Source organism: Chinchilla lanigera, unplaced genomic scaffold, assembly GCF_000276665.1.
Source record: "Chinchilla lanigera isolate Chin_1 unplaced genomic scaffold, ChiLan1.0 scaffold00001, whole genome shotgun sequence".
Lineage (NCBI taxonomy): Eukaryota > Metazoa > Chordata > Mammalia > Rodentia > Chinchillidae > Chinchilla > Chinchilla lanigera.
The window spans coordinates 7,400,252-7,420,023 of NW_004955402.1; the positions used below are offsets into that span (position 1 = coordinate 7,400,252).

Genomic DNA, 19,772 nt, shown 5'->3' on the forward strand with positions numbered 1-19,772 from the left:
TAGCTCAGCAGCAAAAGCGCCTGCCTGGCAAGCGCAAGGTCGTGAGTTCGGTTCCCCGTACCGGAGAAAAACCAAAAAAAAAAAAAAAAAAAAAAAATTGAAATGTTTATTACCAAATATGTAGACATTAAAATATTTTAAAACTAAATCTGTAGTATTTTTCAATTTGATTTCAAACATAAATCACCTTAGGATTTAAGAATGAGCTTTGATTTTACATTTGTGATTAATGAGGTGATTGCTTATGTCATTAACATTTTATAGGCCCGCACTTTGCTGAATATTTGAGCTGGGAAGTGACTGATGAATGTAATGTGCTGTTGAAATGCAAGGTAAGAGGTGGATGAATTTTTAATATTCGATGCGAGGAAAATAAAGATAAGACAGAGCAAGAGGAAGATCAGTTTTTTCATGTCCTGCATTTGAGCCAAGATGATAAGCAATACATCCTTGCTGTTGACTATGACAGTACCATTCGTTTATAAAAAACATTTAAGCTAAAACAACATAAAAATGTAGAAAGGCAAAGTGATTGCTCCTATTTATTACCCATGACCTAGTTAATAAAGATACGCGTTCTTTTTAAATTATAGGTTGAGTATTCCTTATCCAAAGTGCTTTGGAGCAGAAGTACTTTGAGCTTTAGTTTTTTTCTCTTGGAATATTTGCATATGTGTAACGGGGTAGGTTGGGGATGTGACACAGATTGAATATGAAATTCATTTGTTTCAAGTACACATAGCCTGAAGGTAATTTTATGCAATTTTTTAAATATTGTATAACAAAACTTCACAATGTGGAGTTTCCCACTTGGGATATCAAGTCAGCACTCAGAAAATTTCAGACTGGGAGAATTTTGGAATTCAGAGTTTGGGGTTGGGGATGCCCACCCTATATTAATATCAGAAGACTCTCACAATGTTTAGGGCATAGAGACAAGTCTGCATCTAAGCGGTAGATCTATTCCACACTCACTGGCCTCCGTGTTTGGTGGTGAGCTTCCTGTGTAAAACAACACAGTGACAACAGTGGCGCACACCTGCAGTCCCGGCTGCTTGAGAAACAGAGGTTGGAGGTCAGCGAGCCCAGGACTGAGAGGCCCACTCAGGCAGCATAGTCAGACCCTGTCTTAAAATCTTTTTGTTTGTTTCCATTTTTTAAAAAATTGTGGAGAAAAACTGTAGCCTACCGTTGCAGTGTGAAGTCACGATGGCCAACAGTAACTCCAAAGCAGAATTATGGGACTGGCATTTAGCATGTGGTTGTCATCCTGAGAGCCAAAACCCAAGTGCCCCAGTTTCTAGTATGTCTGATAAAGTCGAAGGAACAAGTTTACCAGAAACCCCATAAGAAAAACTATTTCTAGGTTTCAGCCTCTCCAAAAATTGCAACGCTTCTTGAAAACCCTTCTCCCAGGAGGCAGCTAAAGCCCCCAGCCTCTGTGTCCCCTGGCTACCCAGCACCTTGCTGCCTGTTTACTTTCTTATGGGCACAGCCCGTCCCTGCTTTCCTCTCCTCCTGTGCCCTGCTGCCCATGTTCTGATGGCTTCCTAGTGCTGAATAACCAGAGGGAGCCCACATGCATTGTGTTGGCCACTTTCCTCATCACTGAGACACAATACCTGACACCCACAAATTGAAGGAAGAGAGGTTTATTTAGGCTCATTTTTTAGATGTTTCCGTCTATGGTCAGCTGGCTCCAAGGCAAGGTGATGGCATGGCAGAGGGGCATCACAGAGAAGAAACAGTCCATGGCAGGACAGGCAGGAAGCAGAGAGTGATCAAGGGAGGAGGAGGGAGATAAATGCATGCTACACCCCCAGTGATCACCTCCTCCAGCCAGGCTTCACCTGTCATGTAACATTCAGTAAATGAATCCACTGATTAGTATCATGTCCTCATGGTCCGATCACCTGCCCAAAGCCCCTTCTGGGCACACATGAGTCTTTAGGGGGACTTGTAGATGTTAAACCACAGCACATAGGTTATGGATACTTGGAGGTATGGATTTGTGCTGCTCGTCGAAGGCCTAGGATGGCCTTTGTTTGGCTTCTCTGCCAAAATAGTCTGAATGGAAGGACCCTTCTTCTGTTCCCTTGTACCTTTCTGTTACATTACTATGGCAATTTGCATAAATATACCATCACTATTGCATCAAAGTTCGTGGTGCTTGTGCAGTAAGCATTCAGATTAAGGGGGCTATCAAGGGTTGCTTGGCATTAGTCGACTCTGAAGAACTGAGGAACAGCCTGGGCCACCTGCTGCCCTGCAGGGGTCCATGTAACAGCTGTTCCCCTGCCACTCTCAGATGACCACTCCACACTGGGCAGGTGCGGGAGGCACAAGGCTTTCAGATGTCTCATGGCCCCAAACAGCCAGCACCTCTTGTGACAACTCTCTGCCTGAGCTTCCGGGATTCCCACAAGGGAAGTATTCCAAGTCACAAGGAGCAGGGTGCTCAAGCCCTGAGCGTTTCTTGCCCCAGCCCAGTCTGCAGCCAGGGGCACTTCATTTTGAGACACAATCTCATTACGTAGTCTACACTGGCCTCGCACTTACCGCTTAGCCCAGGCTGGCCTGAGACTTATGGGCCTCCTCCTCCCTCTGCCCCGAAAGAGCTGGGACTGCAGGTGTACGCCACCTCACCCAGCTCAGGGGCATTTTGCCAGAAGCAAAGTCACCAAGAAACCCAGTTACTACCTCCAATTCCAGAGCCAGCTTCCAGGGTCAAGAGGAACATTGTGTGCTGGTTTCCCTGTGGTCATACTTATTTTCATGTAAGTGTGCATATTAGTGTGTATACATCTATTCTGTTCTTGTCTACCCAATAATTCGTGTTTTTTTGAGATTGGGATCTCACTGTGTTTTTGTCAACTGGTCTAGAACTTCTGGGCTCGAGTGATTCTCTTGCCTTAGCCTCCTAAGTGCCGGGACTATGGATGTATGCCACTGCTTGCCTAGTGATTCCAAAGTCAATTTTTATGGCCAGAAATAGATGCTCTTGATTTTCATTTGTGCATTGGTACCCACTTTATTCTAAATCCCTTTCTCAATTAAAATAGTTTTCAACTGCTTCCCTTAGAAAGCTGTGTCTTCTGACTCCAAGTTCAGTACTTTTTGCTACATTAAAAACTGCTTAGTTTCCTGGGCCTGATGGTGCAGGCCTGTCATCCCAAGTACTCTGGGAGGCTGAGGCGGGAGGATAGCCAGTCTGAGCCAAGCCTGAGCAACTTGAGACCCTGTCTCAAAACTTTAAAACATTTTTTTAAAGAAAAAGTCTGTGGGTGTAGCTCAGTGTAAAGGCCCTAGCTTCAATCCTCAATATGGAAAATAAAAGAACCCTACTTATTTTCATAAGAGTAGTGTTCCCTTAATTCAAAAAGAGTAAGTATGTTCTTCTTCTAGGTGGCAAATATTAAGAAGGAAACGAACATCGTGTGGTACAAAGACGAGAGGGAGATATCAGTGGACGAGAAACATGACTTCAAGGACGGCATATGCACCCTGCTCATAACAGAGGTAGGTGACTGGGAGTGCGGAAGGCAGTGTGTGAGGTCCACTCCCTTCACGCTCCTCCAAAGCGGGAACCAGATTCCACACCCCCATGTCCCAGAGAGTTACAGTAGCTACAGGCACGAAAGCTTCCCTCACTTCGTGACATGTGTGGATCTCTCAGATGTCTCACCAGTACCAAGTGGACTCCAGTGCTTGTTTTCTGAGATACTTTTCTCGTCTGCAAGCAGTTAAGTGGGCCCTTCTTTGTACTTAAGCCTTACGCTAACTTGTCTGCCAGTATAAAGACAGTCAGATACAGTATTCATTGGAGTATATACTTTTATCTACTTTTAGAGCACAGCTTTCCAATACATGAGACCATTTTCTGTTTAATAAGTGAAGGCCTCATCTCAATTATAGCCATACAGGGTAAGAAATCATAATTACCAGCTGGGAAAATGGCTATGGGCGATGAACGAATGAACTGTTTACCGTGGCTAGACACCTTTTCGGGCTGCTTCGATGGCAGTTCATAGGTCAAGGGCTTTAAAGAATGCCAGCTCAGGGGCTGGGGATTTAGCTCAGAGGCACAGTGCCTGCCTGGCAAGCGCAAGGTCGTGAGTTTGATTCCCAGTACCGGAAAAAAAAAAAAGAATTCGAGCGCCATGCCTGGAGCTACACTGAGCTACAGTGAGGTATATCTGTTCTTCCCTTAGTTTTCCAAGAAAGATGCTGGGTTTTATGAAGTCATCCTGAAAGACGACCGCGGAAAAGATAAAAGCAGGTTGAAACTTGTGGATGAAGGTCAGTTCCCGGGCGCTGTGTTTTCTAACACAGGTTACCAGGGTTATGATAGAGGCTGGACTGACAAATTAAAAACATGCTGATTTTCCATCCACAGATTCTAGTTAATTGAAATTCCAACAGAGTGAACTATTGGTTTTTTTCCCAAAGTACTTCACTTTTGGTTTTCCTAGAAGTTGAAAGTATACTTTTGATCCTCAGAGAATTTATAATTTACAGGTTACTAAGGGGTCTGTTTTCAATTTAAATCATCATTTTTGTTTCAAGTCTATAAAAATGTTCCAGGATCAAAAAAATACTTCAGTGAAGAGCATATTGAAAAATAGCCCAGGGTTAAAGGGTAGCCAGAAAGATTTATATGTGATATTTAAGCCTTCCAGTTATTTGCAAAGCAGGAAAGGGATTTCCATTTTTCAGAGATTGTTTAGGACAAATATATCAAGAGAACAAAAGCCTCCTTGTGGGGGCTGGGGATTTAGCTCAGCGGCAAAAGCGCCTGCCTGGCAAGCGCAAGGTCGTGATTTCAGTTCCCAGTACCGGAGAAAAACAAAACAAACAAACAAACAAAAAAAAAGCCTCCTTGTGACCCCAAAACTCTCGATTTTATTTCTGAACAAGATCTGTTAAGAATATTACTAACAAAGGGGCTGGGGATTTAGCTCAGTGGCAAAAGCGCCTGCCTGGCAAGCACAAGGTCGTGAGTTCGGTTCCTGGTACCGGAGAAAAACCAAAAAAAAAAAAAAAAAGGAATATTACTAACAAACAGCAGAATCTGTCTTGGATTTCACCTTCCTACCCTTGGTGAAGCCATGGCTAAATATTCAATTTCAAAAGCCACTATTGGGCCAAGGAGGACCAGGCAGCATAGATGGCTAATTCATTATGAATTGATGACACAGAGAAGAAAACATCCTGTCATGTGAGCTACGGCTTCCTGGGAGTGAAGACAAGAACTCTAAAGCCAAGACCCTTCCTGGAACTCTCACAGTAGAATGTAAATATGGTATTAGTCACAAAGAATCGGGAGGAAAAATATCACAGAACATCAAAATAGGCCAAGATCTTTGATAAAAATTTGAGTTATTTCCTCCTAGAGCACTAGTTAGCAATCAGTCAACAAATGTTCCCTTCACTGGACAAGAAGTTTTAAAGAGCAGTTTGAGTTGTGGGCAGACCCTCAGCATTTCCTGCTAACATCTTGGCTTTGAACCTTTCTCTTTAGCCTTCCAAGAACTGATGACTGAAGTGTGCAGGAAGATCGGTAAGCTGACATTTTCTCACACACAGGGCTTCATTGTCCTCCTGCCAGGACAGACAGACACACAGGGGCATCAGACATGCTGTTCTCTTTTTTCAGCTTTGTCTGCCACGGACCTGAAAATCCAGAGCACCGCCGAGGGCATCCGGCTGTACTCTTTTGTCACTTACTACGTGGACGGTTTGAAAGTTAACTGGTCCCACAAGTAAGTAAATAGAAACTCACTTGCCATGTAGAAATGCTTTCTCCACTGGGGACAGTAAAGGGAAACAAAACACAGAAAGAAAGACAGAGAAGGGGAGGGAGGGGAAAGACGGAAGGAAGGAAGGAAGGAAGGAAGGAAGGAAGGAAGGAAGGAAGGAAGGAAAGAAAAGAAAGAAAGAAAGAAAGAAAGAAGGAAGGAAGGAAGGAAGGAAGAAAGGAAGGAAGGAAGGAAGGAAGGAAGAAAGAAAGAAAGAAAGAAAGAAAGAAAGAAAGAAAGAAAGAAAGAAAGAAAAGAAAGGAAGGAAAGAAAAGAAAGAAAGAAGGAAGGAAGGAAGGAAGAGAAGGAGGGAGGGAAGAATGAGCTCCTCTCAGGCCAGGACTCTTAATTCTCAGTATGACTTGAGGATCACAGGTCAAAAACCCCCAGGCCGTTCCCTGGTATCCCCCGCCACCGCCTGTGCTCTAAGATGTGTCCCAGGTCACAAGCATCTTAGCAGGGAGCCTCCGCCCCCAACACACGAGAGCCTGGGCCTGCTTGGCTTTGCCAGGCGCCCCGAGCCGCGTTCTCTACACCCAGCTCAACATGCCATGGTCTAAAACAAAACTTCGGCGCTGAGCGCCAGGGGCCTCCCATTTCCTGTTAGATGAGTGATGGCCATTCCGCGCAGCAGCCCCCACCAGGTTACCTCTGTTGTTTAGAGCAGCTGGCACAGCTGCATTAGGAGGCTTCTTGTGCACACTCAGCAGGCTCTCCAGGCAACGGTAGGGATGTGTGTTGGAACGGGGTTGAGTCTGAAAATCTGTCCCGGGCTGCCTGGGTGGAGTGGTGGAGGAACGGCATTCAAGCTGAGGCAAAATGGTTTCTAAATCAAACCAGTCCTGCCCTTCCTCATCCTGATGGCTCCCCTAACTTCCGGAGTGCCTTGAGGTATCCTCGGGTGAAAGCACGCAGAGGCCTGGTAGAGCTCATCTTCTGGGGGAGCCACATGGAGTCTAGTCCTGCCAAGTGTGCTTGAGAGCCGCTGAAGTGGGGCTCCGAAGTGGGCCTGCAGCAGCCCCAGGGCGCAGGACAGGGATTACTCCTGTCGGACCTTCAGTGGCATTGCGGGATGCGGGGCATTGCTCTGAGCCCTTAGGCACCTGGTTAGCTCATCTTCCTAACCCGAGGCAGGGCACTGCCTGACGAAAAGGCCCAGGGTCCCACCGAGGTCACACGGCCAAGAGACAGGGTGAGGGCCGTGCCAGGCAGCCTCGCTCCGGAACCTGCTCCTCATGGCATTCCCTACCCGTGTGCAGGTTCACTAAGGGTCTAGGATGGCCAGGAGGGCGGGCTGGGAGAAGTGGGCCCAGGGGTGCTATGTTACAGCTGGCAGGAGTGAGACATTCTGAGGCGCCGTTTGCACGGTAGGTGACCAGCAGTAATGATAATACATGATACAGTTCAAAAAGTGACAAGAACGGATACTGGAAGGTTTCACCATAAAGAAATGATGGATGTTTCAGAAGGTAGATACGTTTAACCTGACTTAAAAAATATATACATGTACCAAAATACCACATCACGCCACTAATGTGTACAGTTTTATGTTTTTATGTATCAGTTAAAAATAAATTTAATGAAAAGTCTCAGCCAGGGGTGTAGCTCAGTGGTGGAGAGCTTTTCTAGCATGCGTGAGGCCATGGGGTCAGTCCCCAGCACCGCCAGCACAGACAAAGGTCTAGGTAAAGCAGGGAGCGCGAGCCAGCTCCAACAAAGTGATCATTTGGGTTTTCTTTCAAACAGCTTTAACTTATGGAGGAAAGTTTACCATTACTCTGGCTATTAATCATTTCCTGAACTCTATAAATCCAGTGAAGAACACAAATCTGGTTTATTTCTTCTTTTTCTTCAGAATACATTTTAGGAAAGTAATTATTTATAAGTTAAAATAAATCAACTTCTAGGAAATTCCTCTGTGACATCTAGGACATTCTAATATATCAGTCTGCAGAATGAAAGAAGTAAAATTAGTTGAACCCTCAGTCAAGAAGCTTTACGTCTTCTCTAAAGGAATTATTTGATCTGAAAATGAGGTATTGAAAATGGGTTTTGAAATGTTGCTGTCAGATTAGCGAAGAATAAACTTCTTCCACTACTCGTCTCATCTGTCTATCATGGTGGCATTTCCAGACAGCGGATCACAATCCCAGGGCTGCTTTTCCTTTTATTCCCTTACAGAGCGTGCAGGGGTCTGTTTGTGACCTGCTGCAGAACACTGAGAAACTCACACCAGTGACGCCGCACGGGCCTCGCTCACACTGGCAGCCACTCTGCCTTGCCTTTCTCTCTTGGCTCCACCACCCACTACATGTTTACTTAGGTTTTAAATAGCTTGGGAACAGCCCATGTCAACAGACATCAGCCACACATGCCGCTCTGTAAGCGTGCTGTAGACTAAGTTATAAAATCTGGCTCACAGCCATAGATCATTTGCATGAAGTGTGCAGCAAGAGCATGTAGCCTGGCCATTTAGCTGTAAAGATGCCTTTACTCCCACAAGAACACAAGGAAAAACCAAGCTAGTTCAAAGGGCTGAGCCGCCTTGGAGCAATTCGCCCTGGGCTGTTATGAGAGTTAAGTGAATGTTTAGCGCTCGGAACTCTCTTGGAATCCAAAGCTGTGTCTCAGGGCCTGTCATTTCTCTCAAGCAGAATAACAGCAGATGTGGATCTGAGATTTTTTTTTTTGAAGCCTAGAAAAGTTTACTGTGGAACCTTTGATAAGAGACAGAGGACCGCTCCGCTCTGTGAGGCAGATACTAACCGCTTTCTTTGATTTTAACAGTGGGACTGCTATCAAATACACAGACAGGGTGAAGAGTGGGGTCACTGGGGAGCAGATCTGGCTACAAATCAACGAGCCCACTCCCAATGACAAGGGGAAATACATAATGGAGCTCTTTGACGGCAAAACTGGACACCAGAAGATGGTGGACCTTTCTGGACAAGGTAAACATCTGCTGTGGATTCAAGCTTGCTATGGAAAAGTGGATCTTTTTAGTTTTTTTCTTTAAGAAGCATGAGGGGTTTACTAGGTAGAAACTTAAAAGTATACATGCAAAGAAATAGAGTGCAGGCCCTTGAGAGAGAGAGGTACGCTACAGTTTAGAGCAGGGAGTATTGTGTGGTTGTGGCGGTGGAAATCTGTGGAATTTGTGAATCTGTAGAAAATTCCATCTCAGTCTTGGTTTATAGGAGAAAGGGTGGATCACTTCCAGAAAGATAGTGGCCCATTTTACAGGTGAAAGGCATGAGCTCCGCCATTTTGCTTTTGTTTTGGTTTGGTTTTTTTTGAATGGGTAATCAAAGATGTTTTGTCTAAAAATATTTTTTGAACTCTCTCAATTTGTTCCTTTATCATAAAATCAAGTTTCTGCCCTTTACTTCACCCACTGCACTAATTTATGAAGTTCAGGGACTTGGGATGTTATGAGTCCGCAAGTATAAACACACCTAAGGGTGGTGACATGGATAGCCTTAGGTAACTTCGGCAGTGTCCTGGAGTTGCAGGCTTCTTAAAAGTATAATTTTTAGTTATCATTTCCTTTCCTCCTTTGTACCTATCTGTACTGTTTTCTATCTTACCTCACCCCCACCCTGAGACATTCTCCCCAAGACTTTGACCCCTTCTTCTTAAGGCGTCCAGGAGGGCTGAGGACCGAGGTATTGATGCTACCTGCTAGAGATGCAAGTCTCACCCTGGCTGATGCACAGGAGACAAAGAAAGATGGGTTTTATTTTGTGAACTGATGAACCACCATCTTTTGATAGTCTGGAAAAGATTGCAAGAACATTAGCAAGTCATTGACACTTAAGCTTCATTTTATAACCATGACTAAAAATTAAAAGTAGAACATTGATGAATAGTAGCTCAAAAAGTTGTAGAAATCAGATGAAATTGGGCAGCATTTGGCCTAGGGCTTTTATCTTTAATATTAACCCAGGTACAACCAGCGGAGTTGAGGAGCACATGGACTCTTCCTTGTTTTGTTAAAGAAGTCTAATGTTCTCTTATTTTAATTCTAACAGTGGCAAAGAAATACACTAACTAAAGAGTTCTACATTTTTATGGCCATTGTGCCATTAATTTTTTTTTTTACTCTAGGACTCAGAACTTGGATCTGATCCCTGTTCTGTAGACATGAAGACCTATTGTAGTGGCTGGCGCCAGATAATATAAACATATAAGGTGTGAAGTAGATAACAGAAAGTTAGTTTATACCACAAAGATGACTGCACGTAGGAGCTAGAGTATTTATGCTGTCATCCTTATTCTATAGGCACAGCAATACAGAAAGCCAACCCTTCGGTGAGGGGTCCTTGAGAGTACATTAAAATAACATGATGGGACTCTACAGCACTGGGATGTGGGAGGACACATTTCTGAAGAATTAGTGGGACCGAGAGTCACAACTTCTATGGCTATGTCATAGGTACGGCTAGAGACTGCCAGCCGCGGCTGCTGTCATGGTAGAGCCCCTTTGGCCTAAGGCTTTTATCTTTAATATCTATGTTTATATCTAGCCTAGTTTTTTGTTATGTATTACCATCACTTTAAATTTTTTTTTTTGGTCTCCTTTTGGGTGTTTAAGTCACAGCAAGACCTGTGTTCATCAAAATTTTGTCTGTGTGCATGTGTGTGTGCGTGTGTGTGTGCGCGCGCGCGCGTGTGTGTGTGTGTGTGTGTGTGTGTGTGTATGTGTGTGTATCAAGATCAGTGAAGGCTCTTCAGGAGTTCCTTTTAGGTCCATGTGAGGAGCCTCTTAGTTCCTCTAGTTTTTCTTAGAGAATCGGCCTTTTAAAAAGAACCAGAAGTGAAAACAGGCCATCGTGCTGGTAATGTCAAGGAACAAAATGTCAGCCAATGAGGCTTAAGAACCCACCCGGCCTCCTCAGCGATTCACGCAGGGGCCGCATCCGGTGACTGAACAGGAAAGCTCTCTCCCGGGGTGTGACGGAGGAGTGGCTGGCGTGGGCAGGACCTAGGAAACGCCACCGTGCTGAGGAAGACCTCCCTGAGCCCCTCTCCTTTGCAGGTCAAACCACAGGAGCTTTCCTGACACACTGGCTCAGGTCCACTGGCCCCCTCACCCCGGCTGCTGGGAGCCCCACTTCAGGGAACCTGGCCTGTTTTCATGCTCCCGTTGATGCCATGGCACCCGGCAGAGCGAAGCCATCCTGCTTCTGCCTGGTTGTGTGGTCCTAGGTAGGAGCTCAGGCTCTTACAAAGAGAATACATAGGCCCAGCGACGTGAAGCCGGACTGCACCGAGTTCCCCGCCTGTGTGTGGGAAAGGGGAGTGAGTGTTATCTTAGTGTTGTCTGCGTCTCCTCCAGACTTCCAGTACCCTGCTCCTAGAGCACAGAGGAGCTGAAAGCCGGACGAGAAGCCTTTCAGAACGCAGCTGCTTTTTTGCCCAAAGTCTTCCATCAGAAGCCTTACTCTGCAGGCACAAGAAAAACTTAAAACTGCTTTTGAGCGCTGTGGTGCTCAATCCCTCATCTCACTGCTGTTCATCTCAGCTCCCCCAGGTCGAGTGTCAGGAGTGCCCTTGCTGCACTCAGTAGCTGGAGTTCATAGCACCCTTGTGTCCAGAGACAGTGGATACAACACAGACGCCCTTAGCTGTCTAGCTAGGAACCTGTGACACTGGATATAATTCAAATAAGGAAGCTTTTATGCCAGGGCATGGTGTAATCCCAGCACTCGGAGGCTGAGGCAGGAGGATCTTTGCGAGTTCAAGACCAGCCTGGGCTACAAAATGAGCTCAAGGCCAGCCTGAATTGCGTAGTGAGACCCTGTCTCAAAAAGACAAAAAAAAAAAAAAAAAAAAAAAAAGGAAGCTTTTTTGGCATTCAGGATGATTAATAGACAACCAACTTTATTTGAAACAGACTTATCTTGAGTGGAGCTAATCCCTGTCTTTTTACTTAAAAGCGTTCAGCTGAGAACTTCTAAAAGCTGCTATCCCACGTTTTCTGCCTAGAAAGGCAGAGTGTGTTAGAGTGAACGTGTTACTCAGAGTCGGCAGGGTTAGGTCTGACCCATCGCAGCAACCTTGCCCTGTGACATTTGCTCAGACCCTGTGCGTGGTCATGCAGGTCAGCTCGGGGCGAGCAGATCCTAACTTTGCTTTTTTCTCTTAAAGCGTACGATGAGGCCTACGCTGAATTCCAGAGGCTAAAGTAAGTCCCCCGTCCTGGCAAAAGCCACTGCGTGCGGTAACCTCCCGGGGCCCTGGGGGCTGAGTGCTAGAAAGAGTCTTTGTCCAGCGAGTGCAGAGAGCGCGGCGCTCGCCTCGGCCGCCGTAGTGCGCAGCGGAGGTCCAGGGCAGACACGCAGCCCGGGTCAGCTGCTGCCGAGTGAGCTCAACAACGTCTTCTTTGTTTCTGTGTTTGTTTGTGTCTCTCCCACAGACAAGCCGCCATCGCGGAGAAAAGTAAGTAGGGCGGAAACGCACTGTCCTTGTGCTCCTGCGACTGCGGGCCGGGCCGCGGGGTGGCGTTTGGCTTCCCCTCCCTCCCTCCCCTTCAGACCCTCGTTGTCCCACATGTGTTTTCACTTCAGCCTGGCGGTAAGCATGTCCAGGGAGAGAAGCCTCGGGTTACACCGTGAGAATGTCACCCGGCTCCGGGTCACCCTGAGAAATCTCCTGACTGCAAATCACAGGACAGATTGTTAGTCACTACCTTAGGCACAATGTAGCAGGAAAAAAATTACAGTGAAAGAAAAGAAACATTGTGAGCCCACATCGGGTAAATCACTGCAGGCTGGCCCCAGCGAGGACTGGCGGCTCTGAGCGCGGCGTGTGAATGGGCCCTTTATGCTCCCTGCCTCGACGCAGCCACGCGGCCCGGCAAGCCGCCAGCATGTGCTCCAAGCGTGCTCCCCGCTGCCGCTGACTGCTTCCCTCGGAGAGATTCTTAGAGCCCCGGCAGCCTGCGCACCCCAGGGGCCTTGGGCTAAGCCAGTGCATGGGTTTGTTTTCTCAAGGGCGGGTGGGACTGGAACTCTGCGTATAGTTCTCAAGTGCAGGCCAAGCTGGACTGGAAGGGGGGCCGGGGAAGCAGCGAGTGGGGTGTTGTCACCCTTCACTGCCCCCTCCACCTCAGGTTTTCCCGGGACTCTGAGCCTCCAAGCTCTGCTTCCCCGCCCCCCGCCCCTCTCCTCCCCTCCCCGGCTCAGGGCTGGTGTCTGTGAGGCACTTAGCAGTCAGGGCAGTGCCAAGCTGGCTGGGGAACGGGTTGGGGGCTTCTAGGAGCACTGCGCCAGCCCCCGCCACCAGCAGGGTCCCACCGCTCTGCTGGGAGCCCGGCCCTCCAGGCCACGCACTCCTAGAGCTGGAAGGGGCGCAGGCTCCTCTGGCTCTGAGACTTTACTCCTCCACAGCTGTGGAACGTTCACTCTGAACACACAATCACTCGCACCGCTCCCCCGCTGCGGGGGAGGAATCCAAGGAAGCCGGGAGCAGCCCTGCTAACTCAGTGACCAGGATGTCATGCAAACCCGCATCCCTACTCCACACCCAGCAGGCTGTGGAAGTGTCACGTGGCAGGTCACGTGGGGAGCCACGGGTATAGTGGCATTAGCAGGAAAAAGCAGTCTGGTGTCGGCTCAAGCTTCAGCCCGACTTCGCGGAGCAGGGAGTTATAAAAATGAGGATCAGGAGTCACAGAGCAACTGAAGTTGGCCCAGAAGTTGTGAGCCTGGCAGCCACTGTGTCGCAGCCAGAGAGGAGGCTTAGCGTGCGTTACAGAAAGGCCCCTTCCCCGAGGGCTCAGGCACGGGGATCGGCCAAGGGCCCCATCTTAGATTCCTTACCCCGCCCGGCCCTGGCCCCCTTGCTTGCAGCCTTGACGCTCAAGCAGGACAGCGGGCTGCACACAGCTGCCAGGTGCCCCAAGGAGACCAGAGAAGGAAGCTCCAGGGAAGGCCTTGAGGGAAGCCATGCTTGCACAGGCCCCCGACCCCCACCCGGCACACAGCCCTCCCCTCCCTGGGTCCCTCCTGGGGACCTTCAGGCTCCCGCCTGGCCCAGAACGTTCTCTCCGCTCCTTGGCTCAGCCCCACTCAGCTACAGCAGGGCCGGGGCTCAAAGTGGCCGTGAGAGCCGCAGAGCAGGTCTGTACGCAACAGCGCCGTCCCCAGCTGGCCTTTCGGGTACGACTGGCAGCACCTGCACCTGCAATGTGCGGATGAAGGAGGGTTAAAGCCCACAACCCCCGGGTCCTTTTGCATATCTAAAAAAGCTGGTATGAGTACATGTGTGGACACATAATTACATGTTTCACGGGAAGTTGGTCCACGAGCACCACACATCTTAAATCTTCTTCTGTCCCCTCCCCCACCCCTCCAGGCTCCCTCCAGCTCTTGTTCGCCATCCCATTTACAAAAGCTCTGTTTCCATTTTTTATCCAAATCTCTTTTTTAGAAGATCCCTTTTCTCTTCCTTCGCACACCTCTGCCTCCATCTCGTTACCCTCCCCCTGGGAAAAGCTTTTCCCACTTCCCGGTATCGATCATTTGTTTTGCACTTGATTTATGCCCTGTGTGTTGAACCCGGTATGAGCTACCTGTCGGGAGAGGGAAAGCCAAGTTGGGAGTTTGCCCCGGGCATCCGATGAGTGGGGGGGCATCACCACGCGGTGACTGACCGGAAGTGTCTGTGCTTGCAGATCGCGCCCGGGTGCTGGGCGGGCTCCCTGACGTGGTCACCATCCAGGAGGGCAAGGTGAGTGCGAGGGAGGGGCCCCACCCAGTCACATCCCTTCTGTTGAAATGACGTATGCCACCATCTCTCTCTTACTTCCGGCTGCTTTCGCTTGACCAGGATAGCTAAACGCAGGTGGCTTTCCAGCCCTCTCAGTGCTCAGTCGGCCAAGCATCAGCAAGTTTCCCCGCTGGGGACAGGGGGGGCCTCTTGTTGTCTCCCCCACAGCCCCCTCCAAAAGTCACGGGACACTGGAAATGTCCCATCGTTGCTCTGTGAAAACAAGACAGGGCTCTAGCGCACAGCAGGGTGTGGACAGACCCTGCCTATGGGTGCTCGGCTCTGCAGGCTCCTCTTGGGTCGGAGACGCACCTCTCTCTGACTGCTCTTTAAACTGCCATCGCCTGGCTGCATAATAATCTCTCTGAGAGCCAGAAGCGTGGTTTCTTAAGTCTCAGTAAAATGAGTTTAGCTCAGCAGTGCTGGGGTGGAGAGAGCCGCGGTGGAGCAAAAGCCCTTTCCCTCCAGCGCCAGGGCCCTCAAGGGCCTGGGACTGGGGAGCCGGGCCAGGCTGGGAAGGCACCCGGGCCAGCTCCTCCTGTGGAAACGCGGGGCGAAGGGCTGCTGTTGTTCTTCAGCTCCTTCCACTTTCCTCCCCTCACTCTGGGTTCGTGGTGAGGATGAGGAGAGGGAGCACGGGAGCCCCTTAAACTCCAGAAGGCAAACCTAAAATGTGGAAGAGCGGTTTTCACAAGGCTTAACGTGCTTGCGAGGTTTTTGCTTACTTTAGTTCAGTTTTAGCCCCCAACTAATCAAAATTCCCCAAATTGGGGCTGGGGATTTAGCTCAGCAGCATAGTGCTTGCCTGGCAAGCGCAAGGTCGTGAGTTCGATTCCTGGTACCAGAAAAAAGCCAAAAAAAAAAAAAAATTCCCCAAATCGCATGCCCAGTCTGCTCGGAGGCATTTAAAGGTAATGACTTGCCTTGTGGTTTTCTTTCTGAAATGCATTCGTGGAAGAATTCAGTGAGAAATGCTCACGACGGCGAGTGAAAGCAGAGTTCTGAATCCACCCAGTGTCTCCCTGCTGACCTTGTACCTGGCGGTCAGGGAGACCCAGAGACAGACACTTAGGCGGACGTCCCTTTCTCTGCCTGCTGGAAGCTCTCGATCTTTCCTTATTATTTCTGGGTTTTGGAAACCAATTCAAGAACAGAACTTAAAATGTGAAGTAAGCTCAGGGTCATTTCCAGCCAGGGAAGGGAGGGGCCCCAGTGAAATGTCATGACAGCTGTGAGAAACGCTGTCACAGAAAATGGCCCACAACACACCCTGCAGGACAGATGCCGGCCACGATGTGGGAAGCTGAGTCACCCGTACCTTGTCGGTGGAAATGTAAGCCCAAATGATAGCGCCCCTTAGGAAAGCAGCTTGGCAATTTCTGGGGAAAAGCAGAATCATGCATTCGCCAGACAGCACAGCGCCTGCACCCCGGCCATTTCTCCCAGAGAGAGGAGAAACCTGTACACCTCGCGTAAAAACCTGTAGGGGAACCTTCACGGCAGTGTGCAGAGAGGCCCCAGGCTGGAAACCGTGCAGGGCGTGAGCCTTAGGGGCACGGCAGGGCCCCGCTCGTCCTCAGCAGTGAAATCCAGCGGGCTGGGACAGAGCAGCTGCTGGGGGAACCTGCACGGCGTTAGGCCGAGTGAGAAGCCCCACCCCAAAAGTCACACACCCTGGGGTCCATTTCCATCACCTCTTCAAGAGGACGCACCTCAAGACGGGAAACAGAACTAGGGGTTGCTGGGTTAGGAAGAAGGTCGTCAGGGGGTTGGAGGGGCGGGATCGATGGGCCCGGCTGTAAAGGGGCCGCACACAGCTGTGTCTCCACCGTGGGCGGGAGCCGGAACCCGCACCAGGGAGGGTGAAGCAGAACCGAACCGCACACAACGGAGCCCCAGTGCGGACAGCGTGGAGGAAACCAGCGTGGGGACACCGGGGCTGTGCGGCAGTTCTGTAAAATGCCACCTCTCAGGGAGATGCGGGGGCGTTCACAGGGTCTCTATAACTGTTTACAAGGGGGTGCGAATCTAGAATCGTCTAAATTTTTTTCAATTAAAAAATACAAGTAAAACTGTAGCCTGCGTAGGAGGCCGCGGGCACAGGTGGGGTGATTATTTAGGACGAGCTTCAGTAGAGACCTCGGCTGCCCCGCACGCATGGGTTAGGGAAACTGGACCCTGACAATTGGTGACAGTCAGTGACGCTGTTGGAGCAGCTGTTCCAGGGATCCGGGACGCAGAGGTGCGGACGGGACACGGAGGCTGCCCCTCCCAGGGCCGCCCCTCTGCGCAGAGCCCGCTGGGCGTGGAGGGGACAGTGGGGCAGCGCTGGGGTGACCCCCCGGGCCGCAGAGCCCACGGCCCCCGGTGGCTCTGACCCGCGCCCGAGTGTCCCTTCCGCTCCACCTCCCCGCCGATCGGCGGAGCTGGCTGGGTCTGACGCGTCCCTCCCTCCCCGTGTCCTGCAGGCCCTCAACCTCACCTGCACCGTGTGGGGCGACCCGACGCCCGAGGTCTCCTGGCTGAAGAACGAGCGGCCGCTGGCCTCCAACGAGCACTGCAGCCTGCGCTTCGAGGCGGGCAAGACGGCCTACCTGAGCATCTCGGGCGTGAGCACGGCCGACTCGGGCAAGTACGGGCTCGTGGTGAAGAACAAGTACGGCACGGAGACCAGCGACTTCACGGTCAGCGTGTTCATCCCCGAGGAGGAGGCGCGGGCGGCCGCGGCCGAGGCCCAGAAAGGCGCCCCAAAGTCCAAGTGAGCGTCGACCTGCGAGGGGGCGGGGCCAAGAGGAGCCGAGACGACCTGCTGCCTGTCTGAGCGTGCGTGTGCGTGTGTGTGAATGCTGTGCGGTAAGGATAGGAAAGTACAGCCGGCTGTGGTGGTGCACACCTGTGTGTGCTCAGGAGGCTGAGGCAGGAAGATATCAGAGTTCAAGGCCAGACTGGCTGGGCTACCTAGTGAGGCCTTGTCTCATTTTTTTTAAAAAAATGGTAAAGAGTCTTCTGACTTCTCTTCCCATTGAGTGCTGGCCTGGGAGAAAAAGTCGTCAAATCTTTTATTCCTATATTTTAAGAAAGTACCAACTAGTAACACTTTGTTCTTTACCTGCAAATTGCACGTTGAGAAAATACCACTGGTGTCACAAATGACAGGAAAGGGCTTCCAGAAAAAAGCCAGAGTTGTGTGGAGAAAAGTGTGTGATGGTCAGAGATTGGAGGTCACGGTGTGGATTGCGACTCTGCCCCAGGTTCTAGAAGACGGCACTGAGCCGGAGGCCGCGTGCGCGCGTGTGTGTGTGTGTGTGCACGCGCACACATGCATTTCAGGACTCTCATGCATACGTCTCTATCGGCAGCCCGGGCCAGGCCTCCTCACTCAAATAAACCGTGCCCGCCTCCCTCCCGTGTCTCTCTTTGTCCTGGCACTTTAGTCGGCGGCCTTGGGCAGCCGCAGCAGGGCACTGCTGGGACCATTTCCCCACTCACAGCCCCACCGGTGAAGCAGGACTGGAGCACAGCCGTGGGGGCTGAGCAGGCACCGTGCCATCACCGCCCTGGCCTTCACCTGGGGGCCAAGGTCATAAGGACACAGGCTGAGGTCACCAGGCCGCTGACTGTGGGGGACGAGGGTGCGGGGCCAGCTAGACTCACGCATGCTGATGCCCTCCTCTGAGATGGACCCCGATGGCCGGCATCTCTGCAGGAGGCCGTCCCAGACCCCCAGGACCCCCAGGTAAAGGGCTCTGGTGAGGAGCCCCTCCTGCCCCACCAGGACGGTCGCCTCTGCTCCCAGCTGCCACGGCCGAGCACAGAGACAGGAGCTGGCCATGAAAGAAGCCGGCCTCCTGTCACTCCGGAGGCCGCTATGCCCACGCTCCAGGCTTGGCCCCTGGCTGCACTGTCACGGGGGCAGGGGGCAGGAGAGCAAAGTCACAGAGGGGCACTCACACCCTTCCATCTGGAACCTTTCCCAGGGGACCGAGCCACTCCTGCCAGGCTGCACCGCAGGTCTCCTCCTGAGATGCAGCCTAGTGAGCGCCCTAATCACCTCCTAAGGGCCAGCAGCCCTGGAGATGGAGGCTGAGGCAGGAGGATCGCTGAGAGTTCGAGTCCAGGCTGGACTGCATAGTGAGACCCCGTCTCAAATAAATAAATACACACATACATACATACGTGCATACGTACGTACATACATACAACACGTGAACTCAGGGACACATTCGAACATAGTAGGGCCAGAGCGAGAGGCCTCCTAGTCCAGGAGCCAGATGGGGGCTCCTGAGCACCTTCTCCTTTCCAGAGTTCAGGGCCACCAGTTGCCCCCCATGGACTGACCCAGCTGAGAGTCCAAGGCGGCCACAGCCATAGTCTTTAGGGCCCCAACAGGTGCAGATGCTGCCCCTGCCCTTGTCCCCGCAGTGGTGGTTCAGATGGAATCCGAGGTGTCCCCGAGCGTGTGCGTCAGAAGCTCGGTGTTGGAGTGGGGCCTCCAGGGTGGGGCCTGGAAGGAGGGAGGTGTCCCCGTGGGTCGCCTGTGGGCCCTGAAACGGGGAGCTGCCCCGTCCTGATGCTCGCTGGACGCCTGTCCAGCCAGGTGGGCATCCCTCCCCCACACCCACACCACCTGCCAGGCCCGGCCGACCGGCGGGCAGGCCACTTCTGGACAGGTGACCCAGGAGGAAGTCCCACAGAGAGCACGCTGCCAGGAAGCTGAGCATCAAGGGTCCCAGTGCAGGTCTCCCAGGGTGTGAGGCCCTGACTCCTCACAGACCCCGCCCTGCATCCCAAGTCTGCCCGCCGCAGCGCCTCAGTGTGGGAGGAGGGGCATGTGGGAGCAGAGCTGGGCATCGACCAAAAGCAAAGGACCTAGGGCCATGTGAGGCCGAGCTGCACCCGGTGCTCCGAACTCAGAACCGTGTGAGACTCAGGAAGTCAGTGCGCAGTCACCAGGGCCTAGCCAGCCACAGCGACAGTAAGAGAAGTGACAGTCGTACTCAGAGCTCTGCAAGCTGAGATTCGGTTTCTCAGGCCCCCGGCTCGGAGGGTTGTTTCAGCCAATGAAATCATCTATGTCACAGTTTGGTAGCTTAGGTACAAGCTGCTGTTTCTAAACAAGAAAACGTAACAGGAGCTGGGTCCTGGCGACTGACTGCCCCAAGGATGGGGGCGTGCCTCTGGGACCCGCCAAGTGTGAGCGCT

At 51.0% G+C, this 19,772-nt stretch overlaps 1 protein-coding gene across 1 annotated transcript in view; it reads left to right on the forward strand.

The window, feature by feature from the left end:
- Myom1 (myomesin 1) overlaps positions 1-17,975 on the forward strand; it is a gene marked incomplete in the record, with an annotated part of 124,812 nt that extends 106,837 nt beyond the window's left edge. The window contains 10 exon segments of the mRNA XM_013518619.1: positions 265-332; positions 3,406-3,519; positions 4,212-4,299; positions 5,522-5,560; positions 5,657-5,762; positions 8,586-8,749; positions 11,949-11,985; positions 12,217-12,239; positions 14,476-14,531; positions 17,039-17,975. Coding sequence (XP_013374073.1) covers positions 265-332; positions 3,406-3,519; positions 4,212-4,299; positions 5,522-5,560; positions 5,657-5,762; positions 8,586-8,749; positions 11,949-11,985; positions 12,217-12,239; positions 14,476-14,531; positions 17,039-17,332 — 989 coding nt within the window.
- Between the last annotated feature and the right edge of the window lie 1,797 nt (positions 17,976-19,772).